Below are 15,359 nucleotides of genomic sequence, written 5' to 3'. Positions count from 1 at the left end.
CACTAAACAGGATGTTCTCTGAAGAGTCTGCGCTCAAGTAATGATTTGGTCTTTGAAGTAAGATTCTTGGCCTGGAAATCCTTGTTTAGTTTAGCCGACCACAAACGCCTTTTGTTCTTCAGACAGTTTTTCGCACGCTTCTCCTTGATTTGTTATAACTTTTGGCAGTCTATAGTACTCCAAGGTGTTTTCTTGGTCCGACTGATTAGTAAAGCCCAAAACATGACAATAATTGACCATTTCAACAGCAATAATCAGCAAAATATGTCAGTTTTGTTCGGTTCAGTGGCATTGTTTGCATTCAGTGCCACCAATATAGCCGATTGATGACACGCCGTGAAAACACTCTATAAAGGAAAACAAACCTCAAGTAAGAGTGTTATTCTTGTGATCCTCTGGAAGGGAAGAATCAGGAAAGACTTGAGCGTTTGTCTCTGGCATTGTGGATCTTTCTCTAGTTTCTTCAGGATCAGTGCAAATTTCTTATTTCCCTGCCTGGTGGGGGTGTAAAATGGTGATCAGAACGCAAGCATGCCATACAATTTATTTGATATGTTCAATATGGAAGATAAACTGAACAAACAGCAGCTGGGTGATGAGAGCCTCCTGGTACATCATGTTGGTGATATATGGCACATAGACTTTTTGGAAGCCTTGCTGGTGATTCAAAACAATATCGCCAACCTGTGACATCACCACATTCTGCCCAAGATGGGACTCCATGTCCTGCAGAAACCTAAAATAGCCAAAATAAAATAAATACACACTACCAGTCAAAAGTTGTTTTTTTTAAACAAGTCTCTTCTGCTCACCAAGCCTGCATTTGATCCAAAGTACAGCGAAAACAGTGAATATATTTTAAAATGTCATTTATTTTAAATATTAAAGTTTTACTGTTTTTGCAATACTTAGATCAAATAAATGCAGGCTTGGTGAGCGAAAGAGACTTCTTTAAAAAAAAAAAAGATTTCAAATCTTACTGTTCAAAAACTTATATAGTCATCAAGACTGCATTAGTTAAAAGCATTAGTAAAAACAGCAATATTGCTTAATATTATCATTTTAAGTAACTTTTTTCTTGTTTTAAATGGAATTTCTTCTAGTGATGGCAAAGCTGAATGTTCAGCAGCCATTTTGCTAGTCTTCACTGTCAAGAAACATTTCTCATTATCAAAATGTTAATAGTTTTGTGAAAAACGTTTTTTTTTTTTTATTGTCGTTTTTTTAGGATTCTTTGGTGATTAGAAAGTTTGAAGGTACTGCATTTACGTGAAATCGAAATCTTTTGTAACATTATAAATATCTTCACTGTCACTTTAGCAATTTAATACATCCTTGCTGAATAAAAGGATTTTATTCATTTTTAAATAAATTAAACTTACTGACCCCAGATATTTTAACGGCAGTGTATGTACTGTATATAATTATAGAAGTTAATATATTTTAAAATGAATAATATTGTTCATAAAATATTTTCAACAATAATAATTCTTAAAGGAATAGTTTACCCAAAAATGAAAATTCAGAAATTGTTGAATAAAGTCGTTATTTTTGTTTTCTTTGCACATAAAAATAATTCTTATAGCTTCATAACTCATTACAGTTGAACCACTGATGTCACATGGACAATTTTAAGGGTGTCCTTACTACCTTTCTTGGTCTTGAACAGGTCTGGGTGCAACAAGGTTTGGGTGAGTAAGAATTTAGATTTTTGGGTAAACCATCTTTAATTTACATTATTAAATACATAGATATTTGTATTCAGCAATCAGTGAGACAAAGTGAAGGCAGTTTAATGCATCTTTCATACATGAAATTCTGTTGGTTTGTATATTCAAGCATTTATCCTTACTTTTCACTGACTCTGCAGACGTCCTTTAGGTTGGAGAACAGAACATGATGCTGCACAGGAGAAAGGGTCTGTTTAAGTTCTGCTGAGCACTGAAACACATTCAGCGCTACTATCAGACTCTTTTGATACGAGGCCTCTGACACAATCAGCTCAAACATGGCCTAGACCGAGAGCACAAAAACAGAGAGATAAGTATTGTGGCATAATAGTAGACATCATACCAACGTCGTTTAGTAGTCTTGTTGGCTGCAATACACACCTCCTGAATCTGGATCTCATGCACGCTAAGGGAGTTCAACAGACTCTTTACTTGCGGTAGCTCCTGCCATAGAGCGTATGCCTTAGCCTGTAGTCCTGGTGGGCTCAACACAGAGGTCGGGCTTATAGCAGGGGGAGTTTTTAGACCAGGAAGACGCACAGATGCCGCCAATTCAGAAAGTCCACTGTGCTGTGCTCGGTGTAAATCCTTCCTCACAGAGTTCATCCAATACTCCTGGTATAAAGGGACCGCTAGAAACAACATTTGAGCAGATAAAAGAAACCGGAAATTAATAAGCAAACTATGCATGTGTTTTTTTGTTTAGCAGGCTTTTATGGCTAATGGAAGATGAAATTTTGATAGTAATGTCAAATAAATGAGATTGTTACAAAAGCATAGCAGACTACTTTAATTTTATCTCCCAATAATGTCTTAGTAAGATGATATTATAATGCTTTTATAGTCAAAGCACTGTAGTTTTAAGTGTTGGGGTGAAACATATAATCCAAAGCAATACAATGATAATTTAGAGAACAAATAAATGTTGCTTAAAAGCCTGATGTATCATGTGATGCATATTAACACGATTTTGCTATAAAAATTAATTAAATTAATTAATCGGGAATCAAGTAAATAATATTACTGTTGCTAATAATAATAATAATAATAATAATAATAATAATAATATACTAATAATTTAAACGCCTTAGAAATTCGGGTATGAAATATACAGTGGCCTTAAGATTACAGTTAAGCAAATAATCTTTTTTGTGTCTTTCAATGGCTGAAATGTGCCCAGTGTGATGCATAAATGTGACCCTAGACCACAAAACCAGTCTTAAGTAGCACGGGTATATTTGTAGCAATAGCTAACAATACATTGTATGGGTCAAAATCATCAATTTTTCCTTGTATGCAAAAAATCATTAGGGTATTAAGTAAAAATCATGATCCATGAAGATATTGTACATTTCCTACCGTAAATATCAAAACTTAATTTTTGATTAGTAATATGCATTGCTAAGAACTTCATTTGGACAACTTTAAAGGTGATTTTCTCAACATTTTAAATTTTTTGCACCCTCACATTCTAGATTTTTTAAATATTTGTATCTCGGCCAAATATTGGCCTATCCTAACAAACCATACATCAACTGAAAGCTTATTTATTCAGCCTGATGACTTTTGTGGTCCTGGATCACAAATGTGATACAATATCCGGTCGACGGTTTTGATGAGATTCATCTGTAAACTTACAACTGTTAATGTACTCCGATTCAAACTGGGCAACGTATGTTTCCTCTTGCTGAGAAGTGACTTCCATAGCATCTGCCCTGAAAAAGGTTAAAAAAAAAAAATGCATACAATGACATAATTAAGTCATTTAAAACTGGATTGTCATTTTGTGAATCAAACATGTTACCTTTTCACTTCACTCTCCACACAGTGCATGTCAGAAGATTTCAGATTGGAGTTCTCCAGAGAGAAGAGGGATGAAATAGGCACAGAAAACCCTATAAAGTTCCATAACTGTGAGCTTGCAACAGATCTAAGAGCTTCAGCAAACCCTTCAGATGTGCTAAGAAAAAAAAAGAAAGATTAAAATGAATTCAACACAGCATCCTGGCACAATCTAAAACGTTTAAGAAGATGCAATACAAGCATTGAACCTTTTTGTGAGGGAGGCTGCTAAAAGGAAGTAAAACAACAAGAATATTGATATCAGGCCACGTTAGAACATAGGAATAATAAACAAATGCAATATGTATTGTTCTTTTTTTTTAAATGACATACCAGTAAAGTCCTTCAGACGCTTCACAGTCCTCCATATTTGTTTCAGGGCTGTTTTCATCTAATGCTTTTGTAACAGCATCTCTGTCGGCCCAGATTCTTTCATCCTCCGTGACATGAGCCATACGAGCACAGCAAACCTCCTCGCGGCCTATTAACTTTTAAGAGTTTTAAACGTAATATTGAATTTGACTAAAAAAATTCAATTGTCGCGCTCAATATACCTTTTTGTCCACTCAAAGTCACCGGAGTCTGCGTCTAATTGATTCGGAAGAGCGTCCTCACCTGTCTAATTTCACCCAACCAATTTTACAGCATTTGATTGGGCGTTGACTTGACGATTAAGATTACTTTATTATTGGCTGAACCGAAGTCGGTCATATTATCACTTTTCTTTTTAATTAAAGAATGTTTTTAGATGTTTGTGAAAATATTTTGTTTGGTTTTTTCACTTACGACATGTCATTCCATAAGGAATATTATTTGATTAATCTGTTACTGTTGTTGGCTAAATTCAGTATACATAAATGCAAGTTTGGCAATTATAAACCATTGTTTCTCATTCTGAAATCAGAAGTAAAGCAGTACCTAAAATCTATTTACAATCTGTTGAAGAAGAAAGCTGTGAAGTGTGTCAATGTATGTAAACATTTTCATGTTTTTATATAATTATTTTGTATGTATTTATTTGCTTTTCTTTTTCTGTTTCTTTATCATTTTGTATCCTTTTTCCCTTTTGTTTACCCCCTGGCTACTGTAAAATTGCTGAATTTGAGCTAATAATAATAAAAAAAAAAAAGTGAAAAAAAGAATGTTTTTAGAGAATCACACTGTATACATTTTTAACAGGTAAATAAAAAAATACTTTTGCCAAGAAAATACAATTTCAATCTTTTTAGGCTATTTTACTTTAATGTGTTGCTTCCTATTAAGTAAGAACGAAGAAAAATGTATATATACATAGATTATATACTAGTGCTGTCAAATCGCTTAATCGTAAATAATCGCTTTCAAAATAAAAGTTTGTGTTTACATAATGTGTATTTATGTATACATATAAAAATACACAGTACACACGTATATATTATGTAAACACAAACGTTTATTTTGAATGCAATTAATCGCGATTAATAAACAAAACTAGAAAATGTGTTTGATTTTCCTAATAAAATAGTTAATATTAATATAATAAAACATAAATAAAACAATACATATTAAAAATATATTTTTAATATATACACTACCAAAGCTAAAAATTCAGCTTTGAAATCACAGGAATAAATTACATTTTAAAATATATTCAAATAGAAAAGGGTTATTTTTAATAGTAAAAATAATTTTAAAAATGTACTGTTTTTGCTGTACTTTGCATCAAATAAATGCAGGCTTGGTGCAAAAGAGAGCAGAAGAGACTTCTTAAAGAAACAACAAAAAAACATTAAAAATCTTACTGTTCAAAAACTTTTGACTGGTAGTGAATTTCAGTTGAATTCAGGTTTAACACTTCAATGTGCTATCCACCCTATTATTATCAAAGATGAATGACACTCTGTTAATTATAAGTAATGTAAGTAGACTTAAGAAGCCATTTTAGCATTATAAGATTTTCAAAGACAAATTTATCTAATAAACATTAAAACATATAAAGCATTGTGTATGACAACATTACAACCATTAGTAATTAAAAAAAAAAAAAACACACAGCGGCACATTTGAATTATAAGAATCACTTTTTTCCTTTTATTTGGTTTTTAAACTGTATACAAGATGAAACTGAGTTTCTCAATAGATTGAACACAACTGATATATGACCCAGAGATTACAAAATAACAAGAAGGTAGACATGACAAAAGATCACAAACAGCTGGAAAGGGCACATCAGGACTTTACACCAAAATCAAGTTTTTGGACAAGGGACAACAAATAAGAGAATAAAACACAGACTTCCCAACAAAATGTAGTGGTTTCTGCCCTAAGGGCAGACGGGAAGAAAAAAAAACACCTTCCTGTAGACTTTGTCAGCACCAACTTTTTCCTGTCCGTGTCATTTAAATCAAAAAACACATTGTAAAACACTACAGCCACATCCACAACATTATGATTCTGATAAAAAGAGATACTACTGATAATAAAAGTATGTTATAACTTCCCCTTCAGATTTGTTTTATATCATTAACAAAAGAGTGACAATACTGTTCAATGATGGACTATGAACACATAAGAACAAGGTACTGGTAAGTCTACTCTTTAATAATTTCCAAAGGCAACCTATTGAAAACATGTCAAGTTATACAGGATTGGCAACTATGAAATAAAATAATAATTAATGAGAAAATGACCTCAGCTTGAACATTATTGCCAATTCAAATAGCAAAAAGGACTCTCGGTGCTTTACCATCTGCTTCTATTATCACATTCATACAAAATAAATTTAGTAGGATGCTTTAGAAGTCTCTGTTTAAGATCAGTAAACATCAGGCACGTAAATCAATTTTGAGATCTAAAACCATGCAGTTGTTGGAAGATTGGAAAAAGGGTCTATTTCTGCCACAAGTTGAATTTTATTACTGAGCCCCACCACCTGAAGTATATATTCACAATCCTGTAAAATGTCTGACAGTTTATCAAATGTATTCAAACCAAACCAATAAAATCAACAATCCATTACGAACTATTGAGGCAACATGCAAAACTTTAAAAAAAGACTGCACAGACGTTCTGTTGAAAGGGAAATATGGCCAGCTTCTCACCAATCTATTTTTTAAACCTTATGTACGTTGGCAAAGGAGAAGAGCCAGAAGAAGACCATCGAGTACGAAACCACAAGGACTGCTAAAGGAAAACCACATGATGAAAAAAGGCTCATATGTTGACTGATGCCACCGCTAAGAGTTGATTCGGAGTCTAAGTGGGCACAGTGATCTTTCTTGCAAGCAGCACCAATAAGGCAAGCTCTACACTGCCTTGAGCCTGTTCCAGAGCCTCAGCAGCCTCAAGGGCTGAAAACCCTGATGCCTGGATCCTCTGAATGTGCTCTGGTGGAAACTGACCAATCGAGGGCTGTGATGCAGCTCGGATGGAGTCTCCAAGGAAAAGAGGATCTGTCTCAGTGGCTCGAGTTTGAGGAGATGCAACAGGCCCTAGGCTGGAATCGGTTGATGAGCCAGCTGCTACAGAAAGCGGGTGCTGCTGAGACAGGTCAGCTGAGATGTCAATGCCTGAGGTGTTTGTGTCCACAATGTCCTGCCCTTGCGGACCCTCAGGGAACTCAAGATCTCCCTGGGAAGAAGTCACCGGCCCAGAACTTTCTTCAAGGGCCAAATTTCCTTCAACCGCATAAGGGCTCTCAATCGTTTGCTCCAGTCTAGAAGGTTGGTTCTCTGTGTGCCTTAGATTGCTTTGTGTTGGTATGTCTGGAAAATCCCTCATTGATTGAGAAGTAAACTCAGCTTTGGCAACACTTTCCTCTTTGTCTTGTATTGTGGCAGTATTAGAGGATGAGTCAATAGTTGGGTTCAGAGTGACATGGTTTCTTGCAGCAGGTTCCTGATCCACCTCATCAACATCTTGTCTTGGTGTTGTATCATAAGCATCAGATAGAGGAATCCTTCCAGAAACTGTTGGACAACTGTTGGACATCAGAAGTTTATGCAGCTCCTTAAGAGCCTGAGCCAAGGAAGGGGTGTTATCGGTCTCTGGCTGGTCTCTTTCACAGGGTATTACACTCTCAGAGTCTGAATGGACAGAAGAAATGGTTGGCTCAGCATGACAGGGTTTAAGGTTCAAATCTGGAACAGGTTGTGGTTGAGCCCCTGAAACATCCTCCATCATACTACCTTGGTCTCTCTGGAACTGATCAGGAAAGTCATGACCAGCTTCTGGTTTTGCATTGGAAGAAACATCCATGTCCACTTCCTGATCCAGTGTTTGAGTCTGAGACCTCGGGTTAAAAAGAATAAAGGGAGATTCTGCTGCTACAGTCCCAGAGGAAGTGATGTTCTCCCTCAAATCTGCATCTGCCGGACTGTCGGAATCCCCCGAAACAATGTCGCCTGTCACTTCATTGTCCTCGGGCACAGTACTAGAGAATGGTTCCTGAGAGGGAAGAGTGCTTGGGATAGGAGCATCTGCATCTGTTTGCAAGCAAGACGATGTCGGATCTGCCAGTCCTTGGGACTGAGATCTAAAGGTGTCATCAGAAGGATCTGGAGAGGGTTCACTAACTTTCAAAGGCTGAAGTAGAGAGGATTCAATCGATGTGGGAATTTCAGTTGCGGATGCTCCCTGGTTTATAGAGGCAGGGGCAGACTTGGAACGGTCTAGGGTGAGACTGTGGGGGTGACTTGAGGCTGAAGATGTTGTGGGTTGGTTGAGGGGCTTAAATGGCAGGGATTGTGGTGAGGTAGTTTTTCCATCTTCAATATCTATGAGAAAAACAGCAACTAATTAATCTAAAAGTCTAAACTGGAACAATTATTTACACCATGCAGATTCAGCAAACACTGCAAACCATGCAAAACAGTTAGCATCATAAACAGGCAAAGATTTAAGACCTAATTGAAGATATTACTCACAAAATGGAAGCCATTCCTGTGCGTACCAAATGTATATTATGTGTCCAATATTTACTGGGTCAAATACTGTATTAGGCTGATGAAATATACCCATTGTCAATGTAGTACCTGGTAAGTAGAGCCCTCTCCAGCTGTCTGTCCATATGACATCAGTTTTGTCCTGCTCATAGTTAGGGCACACAACGCCACACATTTCATGCAATAAGAGGCAAAAAATTAGCAAAAACACATCCAGAGGAAGACAGAAAAGAGGCATGCAACTAATAATCACATTAACTACACAAGATGGTGTTCAACCCTCATAGGGCTTTAATGACAAACTGAAGAATATGTTCTGAAGAGCCAATGTTCCACTAATGTTTTAAACTATTCATTTCTTTCAATAAAAAAAAAATCTTAGTGGCCCCGAATGTTTTAATGATAGTGTATTTCATACACACATTATACACCACCTTGTGAATTGGGTGAGTGGTTCTGCACTGTCTATACAAAAACTGTTAAAAATGTTATGTTCTTGTGATTCCTAAACAAGGAAATGCTCATAATTCTACAACTAATATGAGTATTCATTCCTTGAGTTAAAGAGCAGGTCATATGGGTTTTCAAAACAATATATATTTTTTGCAGTTTGTAACGTAACTTTTTTACATTGTATCTTCAATGTAAACAGTCTGCAAAAGTGTTAATCAAAAAAGTTCACGATGCGACTCGACACTGAGTCGTCATATTTCCGAATATTCTGTTACCAATATACATGACTAGGTACCATATTAGCATAATCCCCACCTGCCCGCTAGTTAGTGCTAGTTAGTGTGTTTACATCATGTCGAGAAGATGCTGTGTTCTACTCTATGAAAGCAAGTCTGTTTTGTTTTTATTGCCGAAAGATGATAATGTGAATCAGTGGTTAAAATATATTTTTTTCCACGATACTACAACAATACAATCCAAACCATTTGTTGAGTGTTCGTCATTTTACCGAGGACTGCTTCTCAATATTACCGTCATACAGAAATAGTTCTGATAATTTGCTGTGAACCCACTATTTCCTAACAATGTGTCGATTAATGTAGACTGTTGTTCTCATCATTTTGTTTAACAAAGAATGTAGACATATTTTGGTTTACAAAACATATTGTTTCATCAGTTAGTCATGTTAGCACTAATGTATCCACCATAATTGTTTTGTGAAGTGTTTACAGTTTAGCAGCTAAACTTTAGCTGTGGGCACGATTCGATTGCACTGTATACAGAAAGACCAATCACAACAGACTTGGCCATCTGACCAATCAGAGCAGAGTAGGCTTATGGAAGGGAGGGGTTTACCAAACTTAAGCTCAGAACTGCTTTGAATGAAGCATTTCGAAATTGCAAAATGATTCTAATATTAAATGTATATTATGAGAAAATTACAATGTTTTGTGACCTTAGATGCGTTTAAACCTGTTGGAGGGGACTCCAACACAATATTAGGACACTTTAAAATACCATATGACCTGCTCTGTAAAACATTACTAGCTTTTAATCCAACCATATAAGCCATGCCATCTACGTATCATGCATCTCACCGCTGTCCTGCACAGATCTTTGTATTGCCTCTGCCAGTTCTTGATCTGCAATCTCCTCAGGCCGGGTGTCCTCTCGTCCCTCTGGCCCGTATGCCAGCCGGGCACACTCGGGCAGCTCTGCCTCAGGTAGAAAACGTGTCTCTGTACCCGTCGTCCCAATGAGGAGGACATTTTTCTTTAGGTCTATGGAGCACTGAATGAGAGCAAATGAAGTTATAAGATGAGATCGACATACAGTGGGAGAGGCTTTGCATGCTCAGATTGAAAGTAATGACGAAAAGTAATCTTGCCCAAATTTAAATAAAATTAAATATAATTCACATAATGTTCCATTTAAAAAAAAGCTAATAAACTATTTGGGCCAATTAAAGTATTAAAGTAGTAATATTTTCCTGAGTACACAGACTGACAATATTATGCAGACAAAGCACACTCACTTGCTAAAGTGTCTAGGGATTATGGAAAAAGTCTGCATCCTCAACTTTGTTTTATTCCATTAAAGCAACATTAATGCCAAGGCAAACAGATGCCATTACAGGAAATGGATTATTTGATTGGCTATGAACCAAAGTTTCCAAGCAGACCTGGTGTCTCTTCAGCATGTCAAGGCCTAGCAGCATATCCATGGGCTGATCTTCCAAAATGGAGAAAGAGCAAGGCAGGAAATCTCCTTCTATCTGCACCTGGGCTGGACGAAAAATATATATTTAGTATAATAAGATCTGAGAAAAATATGTTGTAGGAAACATTAAAGAAGCAGGTCTAAATAAATGTCATACCCAAATGAACTCGGCCTATAATTTTCTGGGTGCCAACACCTTTGGCAATGCCTGCCCAGCGTCTGTCCACTAGACGCATGATATTACATCGTTCTGCACATGCTTGGCTCATAATTGTCATCTGAGCTCCTAAAGAAGCATAACCAGAAAGATAATAAAAAATTAGTTCACTTTAGTAAATTAATAGGAATGTCAAACAAGTATACAAATATAGCATAACCTGGATGCTGTTTATTACCCAAAATATTTCACTTTTGGTTATTAAGGAATAATGTTCAACATAACATTACTTCAAGCAATTTAAAACAGCATATACTATCAGTCACACATTTGTGAACAGTAAGATTTTTAATGTTTTTTTTAAAGAAGTCTCTTCTGCTTTAAAATGCAATTTATTCCTGTGATTTCAAAGCTGAATTTTTAACATCATTATTCCAGTCACATGATCCTTCAGAAATCATTCTAATATTCTGATTTACTTCTAAAAAAAAAAAACATTTATTATTATTATTATTATGTAGATTTTTTCAGATTTCTTTTATGAACAGAATTTATCTGAAATCTTTTGAAACACTATAAATGTCTTTATCATCACTTTTGATCAACTTCAAGCATCCTTGCTAAATAAAAGTATTAATTTCTCCAAAAAAAAAAAAGGTATAGTGTATAATGTTACAGATAAATGCTGATCTTTGGATCTTTCTATTCATCAAATCCTGACCCTGAAATCCTGACAAAATATTGATAATAATAATAATAAAAAATGTTTCTTGAGCAAATCAGCATATTAGAATGATTTCTGAAGGATCGTGTGACACTAAAGGGTGGAGATCACAGGAATAAATTACATTTAATAAAAATAGTCAAATAGAAAAGTTAGTTTAAATAGTAAATTTTTTTAAATGTTACAGTTTTTGCTGTACTTTTGGATCATATAAATGCAGGCTTGGGGAGCAGAAGGGACTTCTTTAAAAAACATTACTGTTCAAAAACTTTTGATGGGTAGTATAATTTCTAGACGACTTCCAAAAAACAATCTCAAAAACATAATTTACTACCTGAGTCAACAAAGGCCTTTACTGGGTGTCCATTGACTTTGCAATTGATGTAGAGCATAACCACCTGGCCAAAGCTCTCAGGTGCTTCTTCCATAGCAATGGTCATATTCTCCTCGATGTTGTGCTGTCTGGAAATCAAAAATAAAAACGTCACATATTCAGTGCTTTTCTTTTGTGCCATGAACCAGGTTTTGGCTTGGCATATAATCTCGCCCCTTATTTGTTACCTGATTTCTTCCTCAATTTTAGCCTGAGCTTCCAAGTCAAAAGGATCCGCAGTCAGCAGTTTAATTCTCTCCTGCTCTCTTCGTGCTCGGTCCTGCTGCTGCTCCAATAGCACCTTGGTGAAGCGCTCTGAAAAAGGAATCAAAATGATTCTGTCACTTAGTAAAACAAAAAAACATTCAAAGTTCCATACAGATGGATTTAGGCATTTACCAAGGTCTCCACTCAGAAGAGCCTCAGCAAGAGGAGGGTTTCGCTCTTTCAGCAATGACAGCTCATGCGGATTTGCCAGCAACATGTCACGTAGCAAGGCGGGGTTGTCCAATCCCTGAGGAGAAAGGGCTGAGCCTGGTGGTGTGGTGGCGGCGGTGGAGGCAGCAGCAGAGGCAGCTTGGGGCGGTCGCGACTGGGTGGCACTGGGACGCTGGGCTTGTTGCTGTCTGGTTTGGCCTGAGGAAGTCCCAGGAACAGCAATGGAACTGAAATCGATGCGAGGCAGACCTATGACATTAGGATTGATTATGATTAATGCCACGATAAACTCACGTTAATCCATTTTAAAATAGATCAAGTTATGCTGGTTTACCAGGAACTGCGGGTTGTGGGCCTAGTAACCTCTCTGCTTGTCGTAACACTACCACGTCTCCATCCTTCAGCCCATAGTTCCCCAGGGCTCGGGTGGGATCTTGTAAAGGCTGCTCTGCATATATAATCTGTAGAGCAAAGGTGGAATTATTTTGTTTAATATGTGAAAACACAGTATATCAACTTTTTCTCAAAACACCTATAAAATAGTATTTTATAACTCTAAAATTTACCAACTCACAAAACCAAATGCCTTCTTATTTAACATTTTCTGTTTAATAAATGATAGCTTGCAGTTTCAATTCATGCACCATTAAAATGGGAATAAAGAAAAAGTTTCTCTTTCAATTTTCAAGAAGCTTCGTCTGCTACCAAGACACACCCTTATCAAATAAAGATGTCATATTTGTTTTAAATATGGAAGTTCATTTCCTCCACATAAAAAAACAACATTCTTTGGTAAAGCATAGAAAATAATGACTACATAAAAAGTCAGTCAAATTATGACATAAATCACGATTATTGCATAAAAAGTAGAATTAATGAGATTAAAAGTAATAATTGTGACACAACAAGTCAATTTTGGCATAAAATTCGACTTTTCTCATAATGTCGGCCTAATATGGCTATTTTGAATTTACATCTCATAATTACGTCAATATGTGTCATGATTTTTATTGTTGTTATGTGGTGGAAACGGGCTTTAATGTTTAACACTGCACAATTCCGTGTATTACAGTTTTCTGACATGATTCATGTTTAGCAAACAAACTGCGTTTTATTGAAATAGTTTAGCGTGGTAAAAGCAGCTCTGGCCTTGTTAATCTTTCGAAATCTGGGGTTTTCCACAAGTGTTGACAGAGGCTCAGTGTGCTATTAATAGAAAGGACCTGCCGGCTTGTTTGGCACTAATTTGTTTAGTCAGGTCGCTTAGCATAGAGGCTAAATAACTGTTTAACACTTTTAAAAGATGTTTACCTGAATCTCCCTGGCTGGTATTCCTGATTCTAGTTCGCAAAGAGCCAAAAAATCCCTGAGTTCAAGCTCCGGGGACACGTCCAGGGCGAAAGTGGTTTCCGAGCGGTCTCTCGGTGCACAAAACACTGTGAGCAGCATTGTGCTCGGGGTCGCTGGAACCCGGTTACCGCTACTCGCTGTCAGAAACTGCCGCTACTCCGGAGTTTTCCTGTGGGAAATGTGCCCAGGACTGTCCCGTTAAAACGATGCGTGATATGTGGTTATGAAGAGGTTAAGCACATAGAGAAATAAGTCAACTAGCCACAACAATTCACTAATAAAGAATTCGTTCACTTCCTTTCCACGGCTCTTCAGCCCTTGCCGTAAACCGATTACATGTGTCGTAGCTTACTGAGACAGGAAGTCAGAAACAACATACATCGTCAAAACAGTGAAGCATTTTGATATGATAAATAAATTGAATACATTAATTTCATTATTCAGTTAACTGAATTGAACTCACTAAATAAAGCAAATGATTTAATAATTTAACTAAATTGGTTAAAGCTAACATGGTCAATATAACACATTTGCTTATTTGATTGAATCTGGTGTGTCGTGTGTGCGTTAATTTTTTTTTTTGAAGTCCTACAATTTCTGTTTTTACCGAGATACTAGGTTTTTAATATACCCTCAGACTTTAATTCATCTGTATACATACAAAGCCTATTTATTTAGACTTTTTATGTGATTACTACGATGTTCCCAATAACACATAGGCTACGTCAAGTATATTCATATTGCTACATAATGTTCAATATGCACACTATTTTTAATGATTGAGGCATGTTTGACTGATTTTTATCTCCAGAAAATGATAACACAGCCAAAGACTATAGAATACAGCCTACCAATGCACTATAGAGGGCGCTACGGCTCAACTTAATCCAGTACCTCTTGCTATAGATGCGTTTGATTAAATTAATTACATATTTAGTGCCTTGCGAAAATATTCATACCCCTTCATTTTTTCACGTTTTCTTATGTTAAACTGTTTAAAATTACTTTTTTCTCCACATCAATCTACACTCCATGCATCATAATGACAAAGCAAAAACAGAATTCTACAATTGCAAAAGTATTCATACCCTCAGGTTTTTCCAGAAATGTTTGATTGGGTTCACTGGCTGGGCCGCACCAGGACATTCACAGAGTTGTCTATAAACCACTCTTGCTGTCTGCTTAGGGTCATTGCCCTGTTAGAAGGTGAACCTTCTGCCCAGTCTGAGGTTCTGAATGCTCTGGACTGGGTTTTCATCACTATCTCAATATTTTGGTGCAATAAGCTTTTCTTCTACTCTGATGAGTCCCTCAGTCCCTGCCACCTAAAAACTGCCCCACAGCATGAGGATGCTACCAACACAATTTACTTTTAGGATGTATTTTCCAGGTGATGAGCAGTGCCTGGTTTCCTCCAAACCTGATTAGAATTGAGGTTCATCAGACCAGAGAATCTTTGTTTCTCACAGTCACAAAGGGTCCTTTAGGTGCTTTTTTTGCAAATTCAAAGTGTGTTTTAATGTGTCTTCACTGAGGAGAGGGCTGAGTCTTGCCCAGATCAGTGAAGTGTTTCTGCAGACTAACTTCACCTAAAGTGTAGTAACATCTACAAGTGTATGCAATATGAATGCTCCTGAGCTAAATTTCAGCT

General features: G+C 36.4%; 1 protein-coding gene across 2 annotated transcripts; it reads right to left on the bottom strand.

The window, feature by feature from the left end:
* Window positions 1-5,619: 5,619 nt before the first annotated feature.
* Window positions 5,620-14,024, bottom strand: ddi2 (DNA-damage inducible protein 2). 2 transcript variants are annotated; one of them, XM_073852172.1, is made up of 10 exons: window positions 13,670-14,024; window positions 12,693-12,819; window positions 12,320-12,607; window positions 12,109-12,235; window positions 11,882-12,009; window positions 10,824-10,952; window positions 10,629-10,732; window positions 10,045-10,237; window positions 8,585-8,636; window positions 8,230-8,326 (listed from the first exon to the last, which is right to left on the bottom strand). In XM_073852172.1, exons 1-9 carry the CDS (start codon window positions 13,805-13,807, stop codon window positions 8,626-8,628), a joined length of 1,245 nt encoding a protein of 414 aa, XP_073708273.1. In that variant the 5' UTR covers window positions 13,808-14,024; the 3' UTR covers window positions 8,230-8,326; window positions 8,585-8,625. The 2 variants fall into 2 exon arrangements, with proteins under 2 accessions (XP_073708272.1, XP_073708273.1); XM_073852171.1 differs by lacking the exon at window positions 8,585-8,636 and having other exon boundaries at window positions 5,620-8,326.
* Between the last annotated feature and the right edge of the window lie 1,335 nt (window positions 14,025-15,359).

Source organism: Garra rufa, chromosome 12, assembly GCF_049309525.1.
Source record: "Garra rufa chromosome 12, GarRuf1.0, whole genome shotgun sequence".
Taxonomy (NCBI): Eukaryota; Metazoa; Chordata; class Actinopteri; order Cypriniformes; family Cyprinidae; genus Garra; species Garra rufa.
The sequence above is the reverse complement of the archived record's forward strand: the minus strand, read 5'-3'. Positions and strand labels throughout refer to the sequence as shown.